At 38.2% G+C, this 25,790-nt stretch overlaps 5 protein-coding genes and 1 pseudogene across 5 annotated transcripts in view; all 6 read left to right on the forward strand.

Moving 5' to 3' along the window:
- LOC117618201 (disease resistance protein RUN1-like) overlaps positions 1 to 3,827 on the forward strand; it is a 13,032-nt gene extending 9,205 nt beyond the window's left edge. Inside the window, exon 6 of the mRNA XM_034347805.1 lies at positions 3,273 to 3,827. Within this exon, the coding sequence (XP_034203696.1) occupies positions 3,273 to 3,827 (555 nt within the window). The remainder of the gene's footprint in view (positions 1 to 3,272) is intronic.
- Positions 3,828 to 6,978: 3,151 nt separating this feature from the next.
- LOC117619834 (disease resistance protein RUN1-like) lies at positions 6,979 to 8,967 on the forward strand. Its single transcript, XM_034349879.1, has 2 exons — positions 6,979 to 7,481; positions 7,707 to 8,967. The coding sequence occupies exons 1-2, from the start codon at positions 6,979 to 6,981 to the stop codon at positions 8,851 to 8,853; spliced, it is 1,650 nt and encodes a 549-aa protein (XP_034205770.1). The 3' UTR covers positions 8,854 to 8,967.
- Positions 8,968 to 10,324: 1,357 nt separating this feature from the next.
- Positions 10,325 to 11,123, forward strand: LOC117618202. The gene is made up of 2 exons (XM_034347806.1): positions 10,325 to 10,843; positions 10,936 to 11,123. The coding sequence occupies exons 1-2, from the start codon at positions 10,528 to 10,530 to the stop codon at positions 11,121 to 11,123; spliced, it is 504 nt and encodes a 167-aa protein (XP_034203697.1). The 5' UTR covers positions 10,325 to 10,527.
- Positions 11,124 to 13,620: 2,497 nt separating this feature from the next.
- On the forward strand, positions 13,621 to 17,486 carry LOC117618204 (disease resistance protein RUN1-like). The gene is made up of 6 exons (XM_034347807.1): positions 13,621 to 14,187; positions 14,569 to 15,667; positions 15,752 to 16,042; positions 16,169 to 17,026; positions 17,129 to 17,319; positions 17,453 to 17,486. Exons 1-6 carry the CDS (start codon positions 13,676 to 13,678, stop codon positions 17,484 to 17,486), a joined length of 2,985 nt encoding a protein of 994 aa, XP_034203698.1. The 5' UTR covers positions 13,621 to 13,675.
- Positions 17,471 to 18,319, forward strand: LOC117619453. The gene is made up of 2 exons (XM_034349417.1): positions 17,471 to 17,648; positions 17,787 to 18,319. Exons 1-2 carry the CDS (start codon positions 17,489 to 17,491, stop codon positions 17,945 to 17,947), a joined length of 321 nt encoding a protein of 106 aa, XP_034205308.1. The 5' UTR covers positions 17,471 to 17,488; the 3' UTR covers positions 17,948 to 18,319.
- Positions 18,320 to 18,451: 132 nt separating this feature from the next.
- On the forward strand, positions 18,452 to 25,712 carry LOC117618205 (annotated as a pseudogene).
- The last annotated feature ends 78 nt before the right edge of the window (positions 25,713 to 25,790 follow it).

Raw genomic sequence — 25,790 nt, forward strand, 5'->3', positions numbered from 1 at the left:
TCCTTTTTGTATATAGTGACGGTTTACCCAAAATGGTTAATATTTATGCATACGTCACTATTCATGTGAATAGTACTATTCATCAAGTCATGAATACATATCTATTCATGTGTGCAGTACATTTGCCAGTACAGTTATTATTCATGTGTACGGCACTTTTAACCAATACGGTCCTGTTACATCATCAAGGAACTCTAGGTCCTTATTTACATGTCAAGGATCAAGGATCTTCAAGTCCGATCTCTTGTTTACAAGTATAGTACCGGAGAGACTGCCAGTTCTCATATCAATATCATCATCAAGGATCTTCAAGTCCTGATGTAATTGTATGATGAGGATCAAGGAACTTCTGGTCCTGATCTGCATACTGTAAAAACTCATCATACAACACAATTAATCCATAAAATAAATTACTGGTATGGACGATAAACCCGCACCATACTTTAAATAAATGTAAATGTGCGGTAAAATAAATTCATAAATTAAATTGCTTGCTGTATGGACGTTAATCCCGCACCATACTTTAAATAAATGTAAATGTGCGGTAAAATAAATTCATAAATTAAATTGCTTGTTGTATGGACGTTAATCCCGCACCATACCTTAAATAAAATTAAATGTGCGGTAAAGTAAATTCATAAATTAAATTGCTTGTTGTATGGACGTTAATTCCGCACCATACCTTAAATAAAATTAAATGTGCGGTAAAGTAAATTCATAAAGTATGAGGGTTAATTCCACATCATACTTTAAGTAAAAGTAAATTTGCGATAAAGTAAACGTGCTTGTATGTGCACTAATTCTGCTCCATACATTTAAATAAAAGTAAAGGCGTGGACGATAAACCCGCACCACCCTTTTAAATAGATAATGTTGTATGGGTAATAAACCTACACCATACAGTAAATAAAATAAGTGTGTGGATAAAACCACCACAAAAAAATATAGGAGGTGAAACAGTCCATATAATTACCATATATATGGATAAAGTAAAGACAATTATTTGTGGGTTCATATCAACACCACAATCAAATAATATAATATTATTATACTGATATATTAGTGAAAGCTAGACATATCATGTTGGCTTTTTTCTTTTCACCTGCAAATTTCACTAGCTTTGGATGTTAGTATGAGTATTAAATTGTGTGGAGAAATAATAAAATAATAGAAAAAGTAAGAGGCAGGGAGCTTATCCTTCCAGTTGGTTTGCTCGTATATCTCTCTAGCAGACCACAACTTCTCCACTACTTTTCTTCCTTACATCAACATAATGGTTAGTAGTATAGATAATAGTGCAGCACAAAAATTATCCCTGAGAGCTTCTCGTGCTGATAACGTGTTATAAAATGAACTGGGATATGTGCGAATATTGAGCTGCACGTAAAGTAGATGAGACATAGCATTTAACGAGGTTCGGCTATGCCTACGTCCTCGGAGAGCAGCAGCAGTAACCTTTCATTCATAACATAATAGGGCTACAACTTTAGTATTTACAATATGTATGCTCACTGAATTTTCTCTCTAGGAGAATTTCTCTTTGCTCTCTTTCTCTTCACACACTCACCCTCTTTCTTCCTTCCCTTCATCTTCTCTCATTTCATCTTACATTACAAGCAAATATAATGCCTATTTATAGGCAAAGCAAATGGCTTGGTTTGGTGGGTGTGTGATTTGGTTTGGTAGGTGTGTGGTTTGGTTTGGTGGGTGTGTGGTTTGATTTGGTGGGTGTGTGGTTTGATTTTGTGTTGAACTTGAATGTTAGAGCATGTGGACTTCACCCATTCTTCTTTACAACACTAGCAATATATTTAGATTAATAACTGGAACAAGTATGCTAGAGCGTTCCTGTTATTTTGACTATTCATTGGACCCAAGCCCATTCAGTTTCTGTTTACAACAAAGGGGCTTCTAATTCTGTGATTGGGCCATGATTGGACTTATTACTCAAGCCCAATTCTCTTTTTAATATATGGCTTTAACCCACCCCAGGTTCTGAAAGCCAATGATCTTTTGCACATGTGGATTGCTGGAAAAGGCTGAAGTGAGCTGGATGCCTGGCGCCAAGTTCAAAACAAAGCAGTTGGGGCCGATCAGAGCTTAAACAAATATTAAATCAGAAAACATTCCCTGGCGCCGATTTAGATTTTTATGCCCAATCAAGGATATATTGACCAAAACATTGATTTTTCAGTTTTGTTTTTCTTATTTAAATCGTTGATTAACTCGCCCCACGTGTCAATTGGGCTAACTTCAAAAAATCATTCAAACTCATTTGTGCTTTGAAAAGTTGACCAAAAATTACTCCGAACTTGTAATCACATGTACTTTTATCTCGTTACGTCCAAATCACATGTACTTTTTGTTAGATTAATTGGCATTGACTTTTGTTAGATTAATTGTGTAATTGATATGGATTTTGTTCATATTTGATATGAATTTTGGTAAGCTAATTGTATAATTGACATGAATTTTGTTCATATTAATTGGTATATTATATAGATTATAGTCTATTAGTTCTAGACGTAAAAATCTTATTTGTTTTAATTATGAATGACATTAGTATTGTTTAAATTCTAAGGATATTTAGTTGTCTGGATTTTTCTATTATTGAGTTTTTAGCCTTTTAAATATTGCTCCTCTCCTGCAAAATTCATGTTTAAGTTTCAAGCCCACTTAGGCAGATACATAAACGATTGAAAATGCAATTTGATTGCATTTTTTGTTTTGAACTACATGAACTCTTAAAGATTGGATATAACCATATAAGCACACATTTAAAAGATTCATGTATGGAGTATGAGATGCCCCAAAAAATTCTTTCAGTAATTGCTGGTAAAAGTTCAGGGTCGCCATCAGCTTGTGCACCAGCATCACATTGTGTCCCCTATCCAGAGTAAAGGAATAAAATTAATCAATTTGTGCAAATAGGAACATAACTTTCATGACATATGAAGGAGGAAATTAAAGCAAACCTAACAAGCACATCAAAGTAGGGATCACCAATGGGCCGGGCCAGGCCAGCCCATATTGAACGGGCTCTGAGTTGAATAGGGTTGGGATTCAGAGAGGAGAGAAAATAACGAGTTGGGTTAGAGAATGTCACAAGGAGTTCATATGAAATTTTGTTGTATTTTTCTAATTTTTAATTTAATTCTTGTGAATTTTAGATAATTTTATAGGCTTTTAGTATGAAAAATAATTTTTCAGAATAAGAAATCTTAAGATAATTTTTGGTGACTAATATTGTCATTTCCCTTGCATATATATAGGGACTGTATGAGGATGGTATATTCAGCACATTTTTTGGTGGGAATGAGGTTCCAGGCCAATTCAGCCATAAAAGTAAAGGGTCCTCAATATCTTTTGCCGTGCCTTTGCTTGATAATCACGGAATTAAAGGCTTGAACGTCTTTGCTGTCTATGAGTGTTTTGGCTCTGATTTTCCTTACTATGAGTGGTATAGTATGAGCCGTTATTTTGTGCTTATGGGTGTGATGATTAGAGTCAGAAATAAGAGCGAGGGTCTAAAGTGGGACTATTCACCAACACACTACGGTATTCCAGATGAAGGAGAAGACATGATATGGTTAAGCCACTGGAAGTTTAAGGATGAGCACTTAGAAAGTGGCGATCAAGTGGTGGTTTCAGTAGATATAAAACATTGCTTTCAGGTAAATGAGTTGGGGATCCAGTTTGTGCAGGTGGAACAAGAGAGTCATAATATGATGAGTACCACCGATATTTCAGACTACGTTCACAAGCTGCTTGTTTATACAATCCATCCAGGCAGTTTACTTGTTCACAAACCTCCATGGCACTTGTGAGAGCAGCCGATCCACAAACCTCCTCTGTTTCCACTACTTCTCGATATTGTCGTTAATTATCACGTGTTCCTGAAGTTCAGAGGCCAAGACACTCGCAAGACTTTAACTGACCACCTATTCACAGCTCTTGTCAACACCGGATTTCAAACTTTCCGATACGACGATGAAGTCGAGAGAGGAGAAACTTTCTGGATTTCAAACTTTCTCGTTATCACGTATTCCTGAGTTTCCTCATCAAATATTGCAGAGCTTGGGCCTTCCTCGGAGGTTGAAGTAAATCTCATCTTCTTTATAGGATTGCTTTGAACAGATTTGGCTTCACTCATTTGTGCCTTTGAAACTGCAAGGTCCTTGCTTCGACCTTTCAATACTGGAGCCTCCTTACTTTAAAATTTTGAAACCATTTTTGGAGAGAAATAACAACTGCAAGCAAAACAACGACGGTTAAGTAAAAACAATGACATAATACCAAAGTTCAGACGTCGACAAAAAAAAAAAAACAAAAAAAAAAAAAAAATCGTGATAATCTATAGAAACGGGGATGTGCAAATACTTCATGGTAAGAGAATTAAAACGATGCAAATAAGATAAAACCGTCGTCTTATTATGAGTTGATTAATAAAAAACCGCCCAGATTTCTGTCTCCCACGTTTGTTTCAAATAAGACGACGATTTTATCTTAATAAACGATGCGATTTCCATTTTTTGTTTCCAAAATGAATTATTCTGCAGTTATTGTTTCCTAGACTAAGTTCTAGACAAACGTTATTTTTGAAATAGCAGGAATTTAATTACTATCGTGGTGTGTGAGTAAAAATGTCAAATACAAGACAAAACGGTCGTCCTCACAGCACCTGAGACTGAGGGACTAGGTATTTTATCCAAACCATGAAAGATTTCATCCTTTTGAAAGGAGTCTTGTTTCCAGACTCGTTCTTTAAAATAAAATAAAAAATTCAAATGATATTGAAAAAAGAAAAAGAGAGTGAGAAAATACCTTTGGCTTGCAAAGAAAGTTTTCTTTGGAAGTAAACTTTGGAGTTTTGCAGACGAAGACAAGGAAAAGAGTGAGAATTAGACACGCAGCTTTTGGGAAATGAGAGGGAAACTAAGAAGAAACTGAAATTTTTTATCGGTTAGAGAGAACGTAAAAGTTTACGTCAGGTGACGAAAAAGGTTTTATATTGTCCCAAAGATCAATATGATGACGGTTCTATCAAAAATCGCCCTAGTATGTACTTACCACGACGTTATAATAGTAGAAAAAACGTGGTTAGTAATAAAGCCAGTTGACTTTTGGTATTCCAAAAATGACGTGGTTCTCTGGGCACCACATGTCAAACGTTTACTTTTGAAACGTTTACTTTTGAAGAAGTGATATTGTAAGTTACCACGTTGTCATTTTATGTATAACCGACGTTGTTTGTTTTAAAAGTCGATGAATTTAGTTTACAAAAACAACGTGGTTATTTGTATTTATACCAACGTGGATTATTTTAATTAGACTTCGCTTCTTGTAATAGAACCGACATGGATATTGAAGATTATTTGTATAAGTATGGGTTTTTCATGCGTTCCTTCACTTTCAGTTTTCAATTAGGGTTCCAACTTCTTCTTGCCCTTGGCTGCCGTCCTCACTTCAGGCCTTGGTTCTATCTCACCTATTTGGAGGCAACAGTTTGGATGTTGATGTGTGTGCGCGTTTGTGTATATGAAAGACACAAGCAAGCACACATCATCAACTTCTAAAAAATTGTCTTTATGAAAGCAAATGTTTTGGATTTTGACATGTATGTGCCTTTGTGTATCTCACCTCTTTGGAGGCAATAGTTTGGATGTTGATGTGTGTGCGCGTTTGTGTATCTGAAAGACACAAACAAGTAAACATCATCAACTTCTAAAAAACTGTCTTTCTGAAAGCAAATGTTCTGTCGTTAAATTTTAGCGGCAAATTTTTTGGATTTTGACGTGTATGTGCCTTTGTGTATCTCAAAGACACAAAGACACATACATCTTCAACTTCTAAAAAATTCTCTCTCACATTAGTGATTCGATTATGATGAGGAACAAAATTCCCAATGGTAAGATTTCATTCTAATTTTTTTGTTAAGATGGTTTTCTATATAAACCGTCGTGATTTTTACAATTCTTGTTATTCTGTTGATCTACCATCATAGGCTACAAAAAACCCAAAAATTAAATCTTAAAAATCAATAAAAACTAAGACGTCGGTTTACAGATAAGGTCACACGTATAAAGCGAATAAATACGACGATACTTTTAAGTTCACGGTGTGGTAAAGCAATATTATATGTCCTTAATGGAACAAACTAACGTGGTTAGTACAACTTACCCGGACAGTAGAGTAACATAGACCATCGTAGTACACTGTCGTCTTTACTTTCTACATCGGTGGCTTCATAGCTTCTGTCATCGTTTTTGGGCTCAGAGTTTAACTAGAGAGAAGAAGCCAAGGGGTTTTGAACCCATGACCTCTTTCCTTAAAGCCGAACAGATTACCACTACTCCACCAAGGATCCTTGTAAAATGGTAATATTTATTATAATCTAACAAAATTTAAACAGGTTAGTGGGTATTTAAATGGGTTGGCGGGTTGACCTGAAACTCGCCCGTTTATTAAACAGGTCATAACGGGTTTACTCAAAAATTACTCAATTATTAATCGTGCGGGTTCAGGTGTAGCCATAACTACCACCCAAATTCCATAAAGAGTATAAAATAAAAATAAAAAATAAAAAAAAGGTTACAGAAGATCCGAAGTCCAACATTTGGATCCAGCAAAGATCGAAGTGATCTAGGCAGAGGTTTCCTGGCAATGGCATGGTGTGAACCTAGAATTTGTCATGCCGTTACTCACCTTTTGAAAGACAAATAAGTCTCCAAATCGTATTGTCCTTTTATGTTACTTTCTCCCTTTTTTTATCTTAAGGAGAAAAAAAAACACATAATGATGTCATTTGCTTGACCCAAAATAATTGCTTTTTAAGTCAATGGATGGATGATCCTTAATTTCATTTGGTCATTCACAAGCTGCTTGTTTATGCAATCCAGGAAGAAAGTAAGAACCTCAAAACTTGATAGAAGATTTAATTTCCACTCAGACAGTTCGCTTGTTCACAACACCTCATCCATGGCACTTGTGAGAGCAGCTCAGCAAACACCCTCTTCTAAAGCTTTTAGATGTTGTCGTTATCACGTGTTCCTGAGTTTCAGAGGCAAAGACACTCGCAAGACTTTCACTGACCACCTATACACGGCTCTTGTCAACGCTGGATTTCGCACTTTCCGAGATGACGATGAAGTCGAGAGAGGAGAAGGTATCAAGCCCGAACTGCAGAAAGCAATCAAACACTCTAGAACTTCTGTTATTGTGTTCTCGAAAAACTATGCGTCGTCCAGATGGTGCCTTGACGAGCTCGTCATGATCCTTGAACACAAGAGGATCTCAGCTGACCATGTCATTTTACCTGTCTTCTACGACGTGGATCCATCCGATGTGCGGAAGCAGACAGGAAGTCTTGCAAAGGCATTTGCTAGACACCAAAAAACCCAACCATCGAACAAAGAGAAGGAATGGAGGGAGGCACTTTCAGAGGTTGCAGATCTGGCAGGGATGGTCTTACAAAATCAAGGGTAATTTCTTGAGATATTTAGTGATTTTTTATTTTGGGGCAAGGATAGTATAATTATTATCTCCTTGGCAGTTGGTTTTGGTTTTGCAAGGATAATATAATTATTTCTCCTTGGCGTATTTTAAAACTTCTCACAATATAGTTGGATTCCAATAATTAATTAGACGGATTGTACTATTGCAAGGATGTATGATATATTTTTATCATTTGGATTGCAACTTTTCAGATACGAGTCAAAGTTTATCAACAAGATTGTTCAAGTGATAGGAGAAAAACTAAGGCGTAGACCCCTAAATGTTCCCCACATCATGATCGGAATGCATTCTCGAGTCCACGAACTTAATTTATGGTTACAAGATGGATCAGATGATGTCGGCATACTTGTAATTTATGGCATGAGCGGAATAGGGAAGACAACCATTGCAAAGTCTCTTTATAATACAAACTTTGAAAGATTTGGAGGAAGCAGCTTCATCGAAAACATTAGAGAAATTTCACAGCAACCTAATGGCCTAGTTCAAATACAAAAGCAACTTCTTTCTGACATTTTGAATGGGAGAAAAGTAAAAATACAGAGTGTTAGTGAGGGAATGACTGAGATACAAGATGCGATAAGCTCTAAAAGGGTTTTTCTTGTTCTCGACGATGTGGATCATATTAGCCAATTAGATGTGGTGCTTGGAATGAAAGATCAGTTTTATCCAGGAAGTAAAATCATCATAACAACTAGGCGTGCAGGATTGTTAAAGGCTCATCAAGTTACTAAGGTGCATGCAGTTCAAACTTTGGATAACAAAGAATCATTGGAGCTCTTAAGTTGGCACGCTTTTGGCCGAGACCATCCCATTGAAGATTACATAGAATATTCAGAGAAGCTAGTCGATCATTGCGGAGGACTTCCATTAGCCCTTCAAGTTTTAGGTTCTTCGTTGTTGGGGGAAAGTATAGGTGTATGGAAAAGTGCATTGGAGAAATTAAAAGCCATTCCAAATGGTGAAATAGTAAATAAGCTAAGAGTAAGTTACGATTCTTTGCAAGATGACCATGACCGAAAATTATTCCTTCACATTGCTTGTTTCTTTATCGGAAAGGACAAAGATTGCATTGTTAAAATACTAGATGGATGTGATTTCTATACAATTGTTGGCATTCAAAATCTTATCGATAGATGTTTGGTGACAATTGATGGATGGGACAAGGTGCATATGCACGACCTGATTCGTGGAATGGGAAGAGAAATTGTTCACCTAGAATCAAAGGAGCCTTGGAAGCGTAGTAGAGTATGGCATCATAAGGACTCTTTCAAAATCTTGACAGAAAAGAATGTAAGAAATATGCGTTATTTGTATACATATTTGTTTTTATTCTTCTAAAATATTTCCAAATGTTTTTCCCCTTTATTTTGTAGGGTACGAAAACAATTGAAGGTCTTGTTCTAGACATGCACATGTGCCCTACAAACATTCTCATATACTCAAATGAGATAGTCTTGGAAACCAATGCATTTGCAAAGATGCGGGAACTAAAACTACCCATCTTAGTCATGTACAATTTAATGAATCTTATGCAGAATTTTGGACAGGATTAAGATGGTTGTGTTGGACTAAGTTTCCTTGGGATTCTATACCCACCGAGTTTTCTTTGAGGAGCCTGGTTGTTCTTGAAATGCGATATAGCAGCTTGAGGCAAGTTTGCAAAGGAACAAAAGTATGTTACTCTATGCTTTTCGGTTTTTTTATTATTTTAAATTTTCACTTTCATTAAGCTTTTCGTTTCATAAAAAATTCTATATCTATTAACAATTAACTTCCCACATTTTTTGCTTTTGTACATCTTTCCCCCAACAGTGTCTTCCATCATTGAAGATTCTTGATCTCAGCCATTCTCATTCCCTTACAGAAACCACTGACTTCTCATTCTGCCCAAATCTAGAGAAACTTATTCTTGTAAACTGTGTGAGCCTGATTTATGGATCCATTGGAAACCTTGAGAGACTTGTTTACCTGAATATGAAGGATTGCAAAAATCTTAAGATGCTTCCAGAGGACATATGTATGCTAAAATTACTTGAAACACTTATTATATCTGGTTGCACAAGTCTTAATGAGTTATCAATTGAGATGTTGAGGAACATTGAATCTCTGAAAGTGCTTGAGACAGATGAAATTCCATTAGGTGAACTAAGGCCTGGAAGAAGTTCATGTATCTTGAGTTCTTTGTCATGCTCTTTAGTAGATTTAAGTCTTCGGGGGTGCAATCTTTCGAATGATGCCTTTCCAAGGGAATTTAATAATCTATCCTCATTGCGAAGACTAAATATAGGGGACAATCCAATTTGTAGCCTGCCCAATTGTATCAAAGGTTTAACTAGGCTCAAGAAACTCTCTTTTTCGCAATGTAAGAGTCTGAAATTGCTTGAGGAGTTACCAAAAGTGGGCACGTTGGAAGTAGTAGATTGTGTATCATTGGAAAAAATAACATATCAAAGCTTTCGGTCGCGCAGACATACCATATTGTGGAACAATCGCAAACTAGTTGAGAGAGAGTATACGTACAAGCTAGAACCCATTGGAAGTGTTGATGCAGAAATGATCAACCTTTTGGGCTTGTCAAACTTGGAATCCATGGCACCCATTCGGATGCGCAAACGAATGTGGATGTCAGAAAAGGATGATTGGAATCCCGTCCAGGTGCGCATCTCTCTGTCTCTGTCTCTCTCTTTCTCTCTCATGATCATAGTAAAGAGTTTACTTATAATATTGTGATTTACAGGGGCTATATGAAAAAGGTATATTCAGCACATTTTTTGCGTTCCAGGGCAGTTCAGCCATAAAAGTACAAAGTCCCCGATATCTTTTACCGTGCCATTACTTGACAATCACAGAATTCAAGGCTTGAAGGTCTTCGTTGTCTATACAAAATTGTATGCTCATCATTCTGGTAGAGCTTTACCCGGGCCAATAATTACTAGAGTAAAAAATAAGAGCAAGGGTCTGAAGTGGATCTATTGCCCACGATGCTACGGTATTCCAGGTGAAGGAGAAGACATGATATGGTTAAGCCTCTGGAAGTTGAAGGAGCCGGAGGTTCACTTAGATGGTAGCGATGAAGTGGTTGTTTCAGTAATTATGCAACCTTGGCTTCAGGTCAAGGAGTTTGGCATCCAGCTTGTGCAGCACCTGCAAGAAGGGAATACTAATATGATGACTGTTTCCACAGATTCTTCTTATTATCCATCTGTCAAGAGTGGAGATTCTTCTTATCAGCCAGGAGTATACTTGCTTTTCCGCAGAAATAAACGAATACAAGATCCCATTTGGTTTAATAAGATCCTTGAGGACTCTGATGATGAAGATACAACGGGTGTGTTGTTTATTAACGCATTTGATTTTACTCCAACTATTAAGTTTCCTCTAATTTGTTGGGATTTTCTGGAATTTTTTATTTTGTTTCAGTCAAAGAAGAAGAGCAACATTATGATCAGACAATTGCAGTCACGACAGGCAGCAATGAATCCGGCGGCCTCCGTGGCTGGAAGGGGAAGGTGCTCATCTCCGCAGCTTGCTTCTTTCTCACGCTTTCTCTCATCGCCCGGTCTTCTCTCTCACACAAAAAAAAGCGACAGTCAACAAGCCGTGGATAAACTTTGTACCCGAACTGCATACAGTTGTTTCTTGCATATATCCAATGTTTTCCTTCCTAGAGACCTATTTCATTTCGTAGCATCAAATGCATCGATCTTCTTCGAATATGTATCACGCAATGCAATGTTCTCTTTTGATTCTTTGAGCTGCTCATTTTATAAAATTAATTTACGACAGGTGCTGAAAAGAGCTCAAATCTCAAGCGCATTAAAAATCTCAGTACCATATGTTTAGTTCTATATCAAGAACAGTCAATGCATATCAAGAACATTCTCTTAGTATGTTAATTTTTCAGAGAATAAATCTGTAGACAACGAAATAGTGATTAATAAATGGAAAAACGATGCCAGAGCGTTCCATTTTGAAAGTTATAGCAACTTGAATAATAGAGTTGAGGACCCTAGACTAAGTTCCTAACAAATCTCCTTTACACACCCATTCTTCTTGCACTAGCAGAAATGCTCAGCACACCCATGGATCATGGCCCAATCTGATTTGGTTTCTATGCCTATCTTATGCTTTTGACCACTGTAACAAAACCATCAGCTACTGGGGCCATGAATTTAATATGGTCTTGGTTCCAAAAGCCCAAAAAAGAAGACCAAAGCCCCAAACAACGGAACCCATAACGTAAAACTCAAAGAAAGCAGAGTAACAAAGGTCACAGAGTAAAAACAGAGTAATACGCCTACTTAATTTTTGATTATGTTGAACTAATCGCCTAATTAGTCCCTAAACAAATAAGTTCAAGAAAAATAATGTAAAGAGTGGTATTTGTTGGAGCAGCAACTGACTGGGTTAGGCGACGTTTTTTGACTTATTAGTCCCAAATGGAGCATACACGCTTGAGCATCTTTGACTAATATGAACTTGAGACCTCATACTTAGTAAAGCTTAAATATTCTACGTTTTTATAATTAGATTCACTCGGCCCGTTCAGAAAAAAAAATAAAAAAATAAAAAAATAAAAATAAAAAATAAAAAATAAAAAAGCAGATTTGTAACGTGGCTTGCTTTGTAATTTTGCAATTTCATCATTTGGATACGAATTTTAGAGCATCTTTCAATATTATAAAGATAAACAAGTTTTAATTTATTGTTTAAAAGCGACATTTGAAGGTTGGTTACAAAAATTTATCACAATCTGTAGAGTGAAAGATTGCTTGAAGTGTAATTAAGAAAACCCATTAGATTGAAGGGGTTGATCATACTCTTCTTCTAGACTAATTAGCCGTCCCATAAATGAGGGGGTTTCGTATTGATTATATCATTATCATGAATCTATTCCACGCACTAAGATGAAGATTATGCCAAAAATGATTTTGGATCTGTTGTAGAAACGACTCTTAATCAAGTCGATGAAATCATAAGTCTTTGTTCTTTTTCTTTTTTTCCCTGAAAGGCTGCCTTAAGTTATAGCCATTCGATAGTCAAATGGAGGATGACCCACTTGAGAGATTCTTGAAGTTGAAGAAATATCAAAGAAAAAGAAGCCAAAACTGATGTGGAAAAAGGTGAGATTGATGCATGACTAGCCTTGCAATCTCGATCGAGTATCATACAAGACAGAAACTGACCCGCATATGGCGTGCATCGAAATTGAAAGCCAAAACACAGTCAAATAGACACACGGACAGTAAATAGATAAGTAAGCAAGTTTCAATTCCCTTTTAATCATCACTTCAAAATCAGTACGAAACTAGAGCATGAACGTGTTGGATAATCTTTTGTATTCCATTGGGGAGAGTACCATAGTCATGATTATCTTTTACCCTTATTGATATGGGTGTATCATAGCTGTTATTATCTTTTGTACTCCCATTAAAACCCTTATTAGGTCTTATTTGAGTCTAAATATGAGTTTCAAGCGATTGGTTATGTGGCTATTGTAATCGAGTCTTCTAACTTATCAATGATATTCCTATCATTTGATAGGAAAAAAAAAAAAAAAAAACGGGTTTGATGAGTTTTACAAGTCTTTGTATAAGGTGGGTAGGCTTATCTAGCTGATAGACCAAGAAAAGTATGCAGGCTTTGATATCAAATCCTTCATTATCAACCATGAAAGCGATCATTATGAACTTCCCAAGAACTACCCTACTTACTTATTATACTTGGGTAGAATTTTCTCTAAATGCAGAATTCAGGGTTGGAGGCAAGACGAGGACTAATAACCTAATAGAGAAATTGTTACAACAATGACATTAATTCTTTTGGAGTCAAGTGTAAGGAATTGGACGTGATAAGATGAAGAGACTTCAGCCAATGAGAAATTAATTTTGGTATTTAATCACTGTTATGTGACATTATGGTCATTGTTAAATGAAGACATTTGAGAGAACATGAATTTTCTGTGTGCTATGTTAGCCTAATCGCTTTTCAAGTCAAGTCAATGGGGTTATGGGTAGGCTGTCTTTTTCATTCATTGAATTCGGCAATTCATCATAACATGCTTGGCTTTCAATTGAAGCTTAAAATTAATTTTCCACAGCTCATCACAGACACCAGCAAACGCTAGTTTGTTCTTGACCTCCTCAAGTCGTCGATATCCATGGCTCTTGTTAAAGCAGCTGATCCACAGACCTCCTCTTCTAATGCTTCTCGATATTGTCGTTATCACGTGTTCCTGAGTTTCAGAGGCCAAGACACTCGCAAGACTTTCACTGACCACCTCTACACGGCCCTTGTCAGCGCCGGATTTCACACTTTCCGAGACGACGATGAAGTCGAGAGAGGAGAAGGTATCAAGCCCGAACTGCAGAAAGCAATCAAACACTCACGAACTTCTGTCATTGTGTTCTCGAAAGACTACGCGTCGTCCCGATGGTGCCTTGACGAGCTGGTGATGATCCTTGAACGCAAGAGGACCTCAGATGACCATGTCGTTTTACCTGTCTTCTACGATGTGGATCCATCCCATGTGAGGAAGCAGACAGGAAGTCTTGCAAAGGCATTTGCTAGACACCAAAAAACTCAACCGCTGCAGAAGGTGAAGGCATGGAGGGAGGCACTTGCAGAGGTTGCAGATCTGGCAGGGATGGTCTTGCAAAATCAAGCTAATGGGTAAATTTCATTCCTACTACCAACTGAATTAGTTTCTTTATTTGGTTGCAACTGAATTAGTATCTCGTTATTAAATGTAGTTCAAAATTTTGGTAGATTCTGTCCTTTCAAATAAAATAAAATAAAAATTATTGATAAAAACACATCCACAAAAACACTCAAGACACCCTCAGCAATCCAGATTCTTCTAAAGGCATCCGGGACAGAGAAATACCTATTATCCAGCTGTTATTGCAAACATAGTTTTAAGTTCTATCTAACTCTTTCAGCACTCATCTATTATATATTTGTACCTTCTAACTTTCTGAACTTATTTCCATGGTATTTTATAACTCAAGTATATGAAATGAATTCTCTTTCATTTTTATTGCAATTTTTTAGGTATGAGTCAAAGTTCATCAAGAAAATAGTTAAAGTGATTGGAGACAAACTAAGTCGCACACCATTGAGTGTTGCTCCCAACTTGGTTGGAATGCATTCAGGAGTCGAAAGAATTAATTTCTGGTTACAACGGAGGTCAACTGATGTTGGCATACTTGTAATCTATGGGATGAGTGGAATAGGGAAAACAACCATCGCAAAGACTGTTTACAATTCAAACTTTAGAATATTTGAAGGAAGCAGCTTCCTTGAAAATATCAAAGAAGTTTCACAGCAACCCAATGGCTTAGTTCAAATACAAACACAACTTCTTTCTGATATTTTGAATGGAAGAAAAATGAAAATAAGCAATATCAGTGAGGGATTAATTAAGATTGAAGATGCAATAAGCTCTAAAAGGGTTCTTCTTGTTCTCGATGATGTGGATCATATGGACCAATTAGATGCAGTATTTCAAGTGAGAGATCGATTTTATCCAGGAAGTAAAATCATCATAACAACTAGGCGTGCAAGATTGTTAAAGGCTCATCAAATTACTGAGGTGTATGCAGTTGGAACTTTGACTCAAAAAGAATCATTGGAGCTCTTCAGTTGGCACGCTTTTGGCCAAGACCATCCTGTTGAAGATTACAAAGAATATTCAGAGAAGCTAGTCGATCATTGCGGAGGACTTCCATTAGCTCTCAAAGTTTTAGGTTCTTCTTTGTTGGGGGAAAGTGTATGTCTATGGAAAAGTGCATTGGAGAAGTTAGAAGTTATTCCAAATGGTGAAATAATAAATAAACTAAGAGTAAGCTATGACTGTTTGCAAGATGACCATGACCAAAAATTATTCCTCCACATTGCTTGTTTCTTTATCGGAATGGACAAAGATTACATTGCTAAAATACTAGATGGATGTGATTTCTATACAATTGTTGGCATTCAAAATCTCATCGATAGATGTTTGGTGATTATTGATGGATGGGACAAGGTGCAGATGCATGACCTGATTCGTGGAATGGGAAGAGAAATTGTTCGCCTAGAATCAAAGGAGCCTTGGAAGCGTAGTAGAGTATGGCATCATAAGGACTCTTTCAAAATCTTGACGGAAAAGAATGTAAGAAATATGCGTTCTATGTACACATATATGTTTTTCTTCTTGTAAATATTTTCGAAATGTTTTTCTCCTTTTCTTTTGTAGGGTACGGAAACAATTGAAGGTCTTGTCCTCAACATGCACATGTGCCCTGCTATAAACTCAAATGAGAAAGTCTTGGAAACCAATGCATTTTCAAGGATGCGGGAACTAAAACTACTCCATCTTAGTCATGTACAACTTGACGGATCTTATGCAGAATTTTGTACAGAACTAAGATGGTTGTGTTGGACTAAGTTTCCTTTGGATTCTATACCCGTTGATTTTCCTTTGGAAAGCGTTATTATTCTTGAAATGCAATACAGCGGTCTGAGACAAGTATTCAAGGGAACAAAAGTATGTTACTCTCTACTCTTTTCAATTTCTTTTTCATTTTCATTAGGCTTTTAGTTTGATAACAAATTATATATTTATAACAATTAACTCCCCGCATTATTTTCTTCTGTACATTTTCCCCTACAGTATCTTCCGTCCTTGAAGATCCTTGATCTCAGCCGTTCTCATTCCCTTACAGAAACCATTGACTTCTCATATTGCCCAAATCTAGAGAAATTGGTTCTAGTAGACTGCACAAGCCTGATTTATGTCCATGAATCCATTGGAAACCTAGAGAGACTTATTTACTTGAATATGAAAGATTTTCAAAAGATTAGGATGCTTCCCAAGAACATTTGTATGCTAAAATCACTTGAAACATTTATTATATCTGGTTGCTCAAATCTAAAGGAGTTATCAATTGAGATGTTGAGGAACATGGACTCGTTAAAAGTGCTTGAGACAGATGGAATTCCGATAAGTGAATTATGGCAAGAAAGAAGTTCGAGTATCTTGGGTTCTTTACCATGCTCTTTAGTAGAATTAAGTCTTTGGGGGTGCAATCTTTCGGATGATGCCTTTCCTATGGATTTTAGTCATTTGTCCTCATTGCAGAGACTAAATCTAGGGAATAATCCAATTGGTTGCCTGCCAAATTGTATCAAAGGATTAACAAGGCTCCATGAACTCTCTTTTTACAAGTGTACAAGTCTCAAATCGCTTCTCAGGTTACCAAAACTAAGCGACTTGGATATCACCGAATGCATATCATTGGAAAAAATAACGTATCAATACCCCCGTTTATCCTGGGAAGGCTGTACCAGATTGTCTTGCAACTACAACCTACTTGATTGGGAGTACAGGTACAAGTTACAACCCATTGGAAGTGTAGATGTAGAAATGATCAACCTCTTGGGATTGTGCAACTTGTTGGAATCCATTGCACCCATACGGATGTACGCATTATACAGAAATTTACAAGAGGATGATCCAATTCCTATCCAGGTGTGCGCCTCTCTCTCTCTCTCTCTCTCTCTCTCTCTCTCTCACATATGATCGCAGGAAAGAGTTGACTAATAATGTCATTTTCATTGCATCCATATATAGGGACTGTACGAATATGGTATATTCAGCACATTTTTTGGTGGGAATGAGGTTCCAGGCCAATTCAGCCATAAAAGCAGAGGGTCCTCAATATCTTTTACTGTGCCATTACGTGATAATCACAGAACTCGAGGCTTGATTGTCTTTGTTGTCTATGTGAATGCTGACTATGATTCTCCTATTATCCACCACAAGTATTTGTCACATATAATAGTAAAAAATAAGAGCAACGGTCTGAGGGGGGCGTATTGCCCATCACACTACGGTATTCCAGGTGAAGGAGAAGACATGATATGGTTAAGCCACTGGAATTTGGAGGATGATCAGTTACAAGGTGGGGATGAAGTGGTTGTTTCTGTAATTATGAAATCTGGGCTTCTGGTAAAGGAGTTGGGCATCCAACTTGTGCAGGTGCAACAAGAAGAGAATCATAATATGATGAGTATTTCCACAGATTCTTCTTATGATGATCGAATATGGTATAATAAGCGCCTTGGGGACTCTGATGAAGAAGATAAGAGAGGTGTGATGTTTTATTGACGCATTTCATAATTTTACTCCAACTATTTCCAAATATAAAACAAAATAATAAATGAATCTATATTTCCAAATATCTCTAATTTGTTGGGATTTTCACTTGTCTTGTTTATATGTTTTCTAGAGGAGGTTTTCTCTCGTTTTGTATGTTTACCAGACGAAGAAGAAGAGCAACAGGATGATATCACAGTTGCAACCACTACAGGCAGCAATAACTCCGGCGGCCTCCGTGGCTGGAAGGTGCTCGCAGCTTGTTTCTGTTGTCCTGTTGGTATGAAAATGTAGCTGTCTTCTCTCTCACGCAGAAAGAAGCGACCGTCCACAAGCCCCGGATGAATTTTTTGTACATCTCAACAGCAGACTATTTGTTTTTGCATACATCCAATGTCATATCGTAGCATCAAATGCATCTTCTTCGGAGATATTTTTATTGACCCCATTTGTTCAGTTTTAACATGTCTTTGGGCTGGAAAACTGAAGTGGCCCAACCCAGATTGTGAGATTAGCATCTGCATCTGTTCTGTTGATATATTTTGTGAAATTTTTTTTAAATTGTGAAAATGAAGGAGATATAATATGTAAAGGGGTCTAAGTTCTAAGTTTGGTATTTTAAATTGTGAAAGGTTTTAGCGCATTGAATCTAACTTAACTCTGTTTATATTCCTTTGATTTTGTCTCTGTTTTGCCCCTTCTCGTTTGAGACCACCAAAAAAATAAAACATAATATCATCTAGTAAGAAATTAAAGAATACATACAACTTTATGACGTCATTTTTAATTTCTTATGATGACTCTGATGATGAAGATACGACAGGTGTGTTGTTTATTAACTCATTTGATTTTACTCCGACTATTAAGTTTCATCTAATTTGTTGGGATTTTCTGTTATTTTGCATTTACATTGTCAGACAAAGAAGAAGAGAAACATTATGATCAAACAATTGCAGCCACGACAGGCAGCAGCAACACTGGCAGCCACCGTGGCTGGAAGGTGATCATCACCGCCACTTGCTACTGGGGCCATGAATTTAATATGGTTTTGGTGCCAAAAGCCCAAAAAAGAAGACCAAAGCCCCAAACAAGGGAACCCATAACGTTAAACTCAAGGAAAACAGAGTAACAAAGGTCACAGCGTGAAAGGAGGACATTGAAGATTAAGGGACACTCTGTTTCTGTGGTCTACGTTAGCCTCATCCATGGCACTTGTGAGAGCAACTCAACAAACCTCCTCTTCTAATACTTCTCGATGTTGTCGTTATCACGTGTTCCTCAGTTTCAGAGGTGAAGACACTCGCAAGACTTTCACTGACCACCTCTACACGGCCCTTGTCAAAGCTGGATTTCGGCACTTTCCTAGACGACGACGAAGTCGAGAGAGGAGAAGGTATCAAGCCCGAACTGCAGAAAGCAAACAAACACTCACGAACTTCAGTTATTGTGTTCTCGAAAAACTACGCGTCGTCCAGATGGTGCCTTGACGAGCTCGTCATGATCCGTGAACGGCTCTCAGCTGATCATGTCGTTTTACCTGTCTTCTGCGACGTGGATCCATCCGATGTGCGGAACCAGACAGGAAGTCTTGCAAAGGCATTTGCTAGACACCAAAAAACCCAACCGTCGAACACAGTGAAGGAATGGAGGGAGGCACTTGCAGAGGTTGCAGATTTGGCAGGGATGGTCTTAAAAAATCAAGCCGATGCGTAATTTCTTTCCTACCATTTCTTTTATTTACAAGTCTCTTTCTAAAGTTAAAATACTGAAAATGGACTTTTTCTTTTTTGTAAACTAATTATTGAAAGTATATATAACTCCTTCCGACGAGTTACTAATGGAGATTTCATATTATTTTTACTTTTTCAGGGTGTGTTAATTATAATATTTCTGAATTTTTGTATGGCTTGTTTTACTTTAAAATGTATCTTCCTCAATATAAATAAAATAAAAAAGTAAGGATAATTCTACTATCCAAAAACGATTTTTTTTGCAAGATAATTCTCACAATAGAGTTGAAGTCCAATAATTAATTAGACGGATTGTACTATTGCTGAAAGGACCCGCCCCGAATTTTCCCAAAATCCGAGACAAATCCTTTGAAATTCCTGACATCACCCCGATGCCGGGCCCACTTACTAAAGACCGAGACTTTCTGCCGAAATTTCGGCAGAGTCTCCCATATAAATTGGACATTTCCCAAAATTTATACCTGCATAAAAACACAATTTATATTCCCAACTGGCAGCATGCACAATATAAATTCATGCAATTTACATACATGGCCTTCGGCCTTCCAAAAATTCTCAACCACTACCAAACGATTCAAATACAAATTAAGACTAACATTTAGTCTGCGGCTGCACCTAACCACCTTAGGCTGCCTACGTACCCTCCTTGAGGGATCAAGCCACACGTAGTTCTCCCGTAAAACCTAATTCCACATATAGGCAATACCTCAATTCATTTCTCTGTCTTTCACATAATCTCCCCATACGCCGGTACTACCAACGCCACGTATGGGGCCTGTCAACACGCCGGATAACCTACGCCACGTGCGACCATACCATACTATCATAATATCTCCCCATACGCCGGTACAACCCATGCCACGTATGGGGTCTGTCTCAACGCCGGATAACCTACGCCACGCGAGACCTGCACGTCATATCACATATCTCCCCACACGCCGGTACAACCAACGCCACGTATGGGGTCTGTCGACACGCCGGATAACTTACGCCACGTGCGACCTCAACACAGTATCACATAATCTCCCTATACGCCGGTACAACCAACGCCACGTATGGGGCATGTCTCAACGCCGGATAACCTACGCCACGTGAGATCTGAACATAACATCACAAATCTCCCCATACGCCGGTACAACCAACGCCACGTATGGGGTCTGTCCGCACGCCGGATAACCTACGCCACGTGGGACCTAATTTTCACTTGGTGGTACTTGTAGTGAATCCAAGATCCGGGGAGGTACTTAAGGTAGTGCGGGTAGCACTCGAACTGACATTCTAGACTCTGTTGTACCCTTGTACAACCATATATAACTATAAAGTAATTCTAATATTGTGTAAATCCCAACCATAGTCTAGCACCAGATAATCCCCCTGGGAAGGTGAGATTACTCCGGGAGACTCACGGTCAACCAAGGGTCAAACTACCCTACCCCTGGTCAAACGGGCCCACGGGGACCACGACCTCCAAACTCCGATCCGAAAGTTCCTATGGGTTCTATAAGGTATAGGACACTTGTCCTGCAAGTTTGGTTCAGATCAGATGGTTGGATCCTCACGATCGCACGATCGCACGATCGCACGATCTAACGGTTAATATAAAATATAAACTTTAAATTATTAAATCGGAACATCCGGGGCTCCGATTCACGATCCGTGAATTCCTCCACGATCCTAGAAATACCTAGATTAACATATATTAAACTTGGGACCATCCAACGGTCCCAACCTATCGAACCCGGATAACGCCCGATAGGCGATATCCGTTCGATAGTCAAACGACGTCCGAATTGAGATCCGCGAAATCCTACGCACTCGTGACAACTAGGAGATCGCATTGGGACAATAATGCCCCTATGCTACAGTGTCCACGCGCTGCCACACGCGCGGGCAGCATGTGGGTGTCCAAAGCGATAAAGGTTCGCCGGAAAATCTCAACATCTCGGGCCAAGACTTCTACCCTAGGTATAACACCCTATTTGGAGCCACTTTTGTTCTTGGGCTTACCCCAAAAACTGACCGGAAGTGGCCGGAATCGGAGACCCAAAACCGGCCAAAACCTAAGTTGGAAATCAGTTAATCTACGCTCAAAATTAACGAAATCCTACCAAACCATCAGCTAGATCATGGAAAATAGGTAGAAAACCATACCTTACTCGTCCAATTTGGTGGAGAAATGAGAGAGAACGAAGGGTCGAAAGTTTTGTAAAAATCTGTCCAAACCGCTGCCTTTCGTGGCTGATTCCGGCGACCACGGTGGCGGATCGAGGTGGCGCTGGGGTGGAATGGAAAGTAGGGAGTGTGGTGGTTCCAACGGGACCGGTGCCGCCCCAAGTGGCGGCGTGTGGTGGCGGTGGCGACGACACGAAGTCGCTGTCGTCGCAAGGGGGGGGAGGGATTTCTGGGTTTTTTCGCAGGAGAGAGAGAGAGAGAGAAATCTGGGTTTTTAAAAAAAACAACTTCGAAATATTTACGATTTTGCCACTGAACTTGTTTTGCTCGTAACTTCTTCGTTCCAACTCCGAATTGGGCCCACTACGTGTCTACGGACTCGTCTCAGTACGACCTATCCAAAAATACTAGTCACTACCCCAAACTCTCTCCGGTCAAGAATATGACCAAAATGCCCTTAATAAATAAATAATTAAAATGCCCTTAATAAATAAATAATTTAAATAAGGGTTAAATTTGGGGTCGGGGTGTTACAATTGCAAGGATGTTTGATATATTTTTTTTCATTTGGATTGCAACTTTTCAGACACGAGTCAAAGTTTATCGCCAAGATTGTTCAAGTGGTAGGAGAAAAACTAGGGCATAGACGCCTAAGTGTTCTCTACAACATGATCGGAAGGCATTCTCTAGATCTAGTCAACGCACTGAATTTATGGTTACAAGATGGATCAGATGATGTTCGCATATTTGTAATTTATGGCATGAGTGGAATAGGGAAGACAACCATTGCAAAGTTTGTTTATAATTCAAACTATGAAAGGTTTGAAGGAAGCAGCTTCCTTGAAAACATAAACGCAGTTTCGCAGCAACCCAATGGCTTAGTTCAAATACAAACACAGCTTCTTTCTGATATTTTGAATGGGAGAAAAATGAAAATAAGCAATGTTAGTGAAGGATTAACTGGGATTGGAGATGCCATAAGCTCTAAGAGGGTTCTCCTCCTTCTCGATGATGTGGATCGTAGGGATCAATCAGAAGCAGTATTTCGGATGAAAGATCAGTTTTATCGAGGAAGTAAAATCATAATAACAACTAGGCATGCAAGATTGTTAAGGGCTCATCAAGTTACTAAGGTGGGTGAAGTTGAAACTTTGCGTGACAAGGAAGCATTGGAGCTTTTCAGTTGGCACGCTTTTGATCAGGACCCTTCCATTGAAGGTTACATAGAATATTCGCAAAAAATAGTGGAACATTGCAGAGGACTTCCATTAGCTCTTAAAGTTTTAGGTTCTTCTATGTACTTAGGGGATAGTATAGATGTATGGAAAAGTGCATTGGAGAAGTTAGAAGCCATTCCAAATGGTGAAATAGTAAATAAACTAGGAGTAAGCTATGACACTTTGCAATATGACCATGACCGAAAATTATTCCTCCACATTGCTTGTTTCTTTATTGGAAAGGACAAAGATTACATTGTTAAAATACTAGATGGATGTGGTTTCTATACAATTGTTGGCATTCAAAATCTTATTGATAGATGTTTGGTGACAATTGATGAATTTGACAAGGTGCAGATGCATGACATGATTCGTGAAATGGGAAGAGAAATTATTCGCCTAGAATCAGAGAAACCTTGGAAGCGTAGTAGAGTGTGGCAACATAAGGATGCTTTCAATATCTTGACAGCAAAGAATGTAAGAAAAATGTCGTACACGCATATATGTTTTTAATCTATAAATATTTTCCAAATGTTTTTCCCCTTTCTTCTGTAGGGTACAGATTCAATTGAAGGCCTTGTCCCCGACATGCACATGAGCCCTAGAAACAGTCACATAAACTCAACGGGGATAGTCTTGGAAACCAATACATTTGCAAGGACACATAAACTAGAACTACTCCATCTTAGTCATGTACAACTCAATGGATCTTATGCAGAATTTTGTACAGGATTAAGATGGTTGTGTTGGAATAAGTTTGCTTTGGATTCTATACCCACAGATTTTCCTTTGGGGAGCCTGATTGTTCTTGAAATGCAATATAGCGGCTTGAGGCAAGTCTTCAAAGGAACAAAAGTATGCTACTCTATGCTTTTCAATTTTCACTTTCATTTGGCTTTTAGTTTCGTAAATATATATTATAATATCTATATATATCCATAACAATTAACTCCCCACAATTCTGTTCATTTTTTTCCCCACAGTGTTTTTCGTCATTGAAGATTCTTGATCTCAGCCATTCTCATTCCCTTACAGATACCAGTGACTTCTCATTCTGCCCAAAACTAGAGAAACTTATTATTGCAGATTGTGTGAGCCTGATTTATGTCCATGGATCCATTGGAAACCCTGAGAGACTTGTTTACTTGAGTATGAAGGATTGCAAAAATCTTAAGATGCTTCCAGAGAACATATGCATGCTAAAATTCCTTGAAACACTTATTATATCTGGTTGCACAAGTCTTAAGTTCTCAATTGAGATGTTGAGGAACATGGAATCTCTGAAAGAGCTTCATACAGATGGAATTCCAATAGGTGAACTAAGGCCAGGAAGAAGTTCATGTATCTTGAGTTCTTTACCATGCTCTTTAGTAGATTTAAGTCTTCAAGGATGCAATCTTTCTAATGATGCCTTTCCTAGGGAATTTAGTAATCTATCCTCATTGCGAACACTAAATCTAGGGAACAATCCAATTTGTGTCCTACCAAATTGCATCAAAGATTTTACGAAGCTTCATGAACTCTCTTTTTTGAGATGTAAGAATCTCAAATCGCTTCTTGGGTTACCAAAACTGGGCAAATTGAACGTGGGAGGTTGCGTATCATTGGAAACAATAACATATCAATGCTCTCGGTTCCTAGATCACTCTGCCGTATTGGGTAACAATCACAACCTAGTTGAGTGGGAGTATGAGTACAAGCTGGAACCCATTGGAAGTGTTGATGCAGAAATGATCAACCTTTTGGGCTTGTCCAACTTGGAATCCATGGCACCCATTCGGATGTGCAAACGATCTTGGATGTCAAGAAATTGGAGGAACCCTGATTGGAGTCCCGTCCAGGTGCGTCTCTCTCTCTCTCTCTCTCTCTCTCTCTCTCTCTCTCTCTCTCTCTCTCTCTCATGATCATAGGAAAGAAAGAGTTCACTGGTATTATTGTCATTGACATTGCATATGTATATATTAGGGAATGTATGAAAAATATATATTCAGCACATTTTTTGCTGGGAATGAGGTTCCAGGCCAGTTCAGCCATAAAAGTTCAAAGTCCCCGATATCTTTTACTGTGCCTCTACTTGATAATCACAGAATTCAAGGCTTGAAGGTCTTCGCTGTCTATACAAAATTGTACGCCAATGAGTTCACTAATCGTTCTGCTAAAGGTTCACCTGAGCTAATAATTACTAATGTCAGTAATAAGACCAAGGGCCGGAAGTGGATATATTGCCCAATATTCTACGGTATTCCAGGTGAAGGAGAAGACATGATATGGTTAAGCCACTGGAAATTGGGGAGGTTCGCTTAGATGGTGGCGATCAAGTGATGGTTTCTGTAATTACGAAACCTTCTCTTCAGGTAAAGGAGTTTGGCATTCAGCTTGTGCAGGTTTCCACAGATTCTTATTATCCATGTATCAGGAAATATAAGCCAGGAGTACTTGCTCTCCACCATCTGTGGATCAGCACAAAGTCCGATTAGGTTGATTGAGCTCCTTGAGGACTCTGATGATGAAGATACTAGAGGTGTCTTGATAACGTACAACAAACTAGTGTTGTTAGTTGTACCATATTTACTGACCACCTTCCAAATACACGTGATTCACATGGGGTCACTTCTATTCGATAAGTGGTCAATAAATATGATACAAATAGCATTATTCATAAATTAGCATCACAATCCATATTCATTCCAGGACGAAATTTCCTCTAATTTGTTGGGATTTACTATTTTTGTATGTCGTTCAGATGAAGAAGAAGAGCAAAACGATCTTCACACAATTGTAGCCAATAACTCTGGTGGTCCTCGTGGCTGGAAGGTGCTCACCACCGCCGCTTGCTTCGTTCTCACACTCTCTCTCACAGAAAGAAGCCAGAGTCCAAAAGACGTGGATGAATTGTTTGTACGGGAACAGCCCGGTTGAGTTGCTTTCTACCTTCACATAGATTACCATCAAACTCTTGTTTTGCATATGTCCCATGTCTTCCCTTCCTAAGACCTT

This window comes from Prunus dulcis, chromosome 2 (assembly GCF_902201215.1).
Source record: "Prunus dulcis chromosome 2, ALMONDv2, whole genome shotgun sequence".
In the NCBI taxonomy this organism is placed as follows: Eukaryota; Viridiplantae; Streptophyta; class Magnoliopsida; order Rosales; family Rosaceae; genus Prunus; species Prunus dulcis.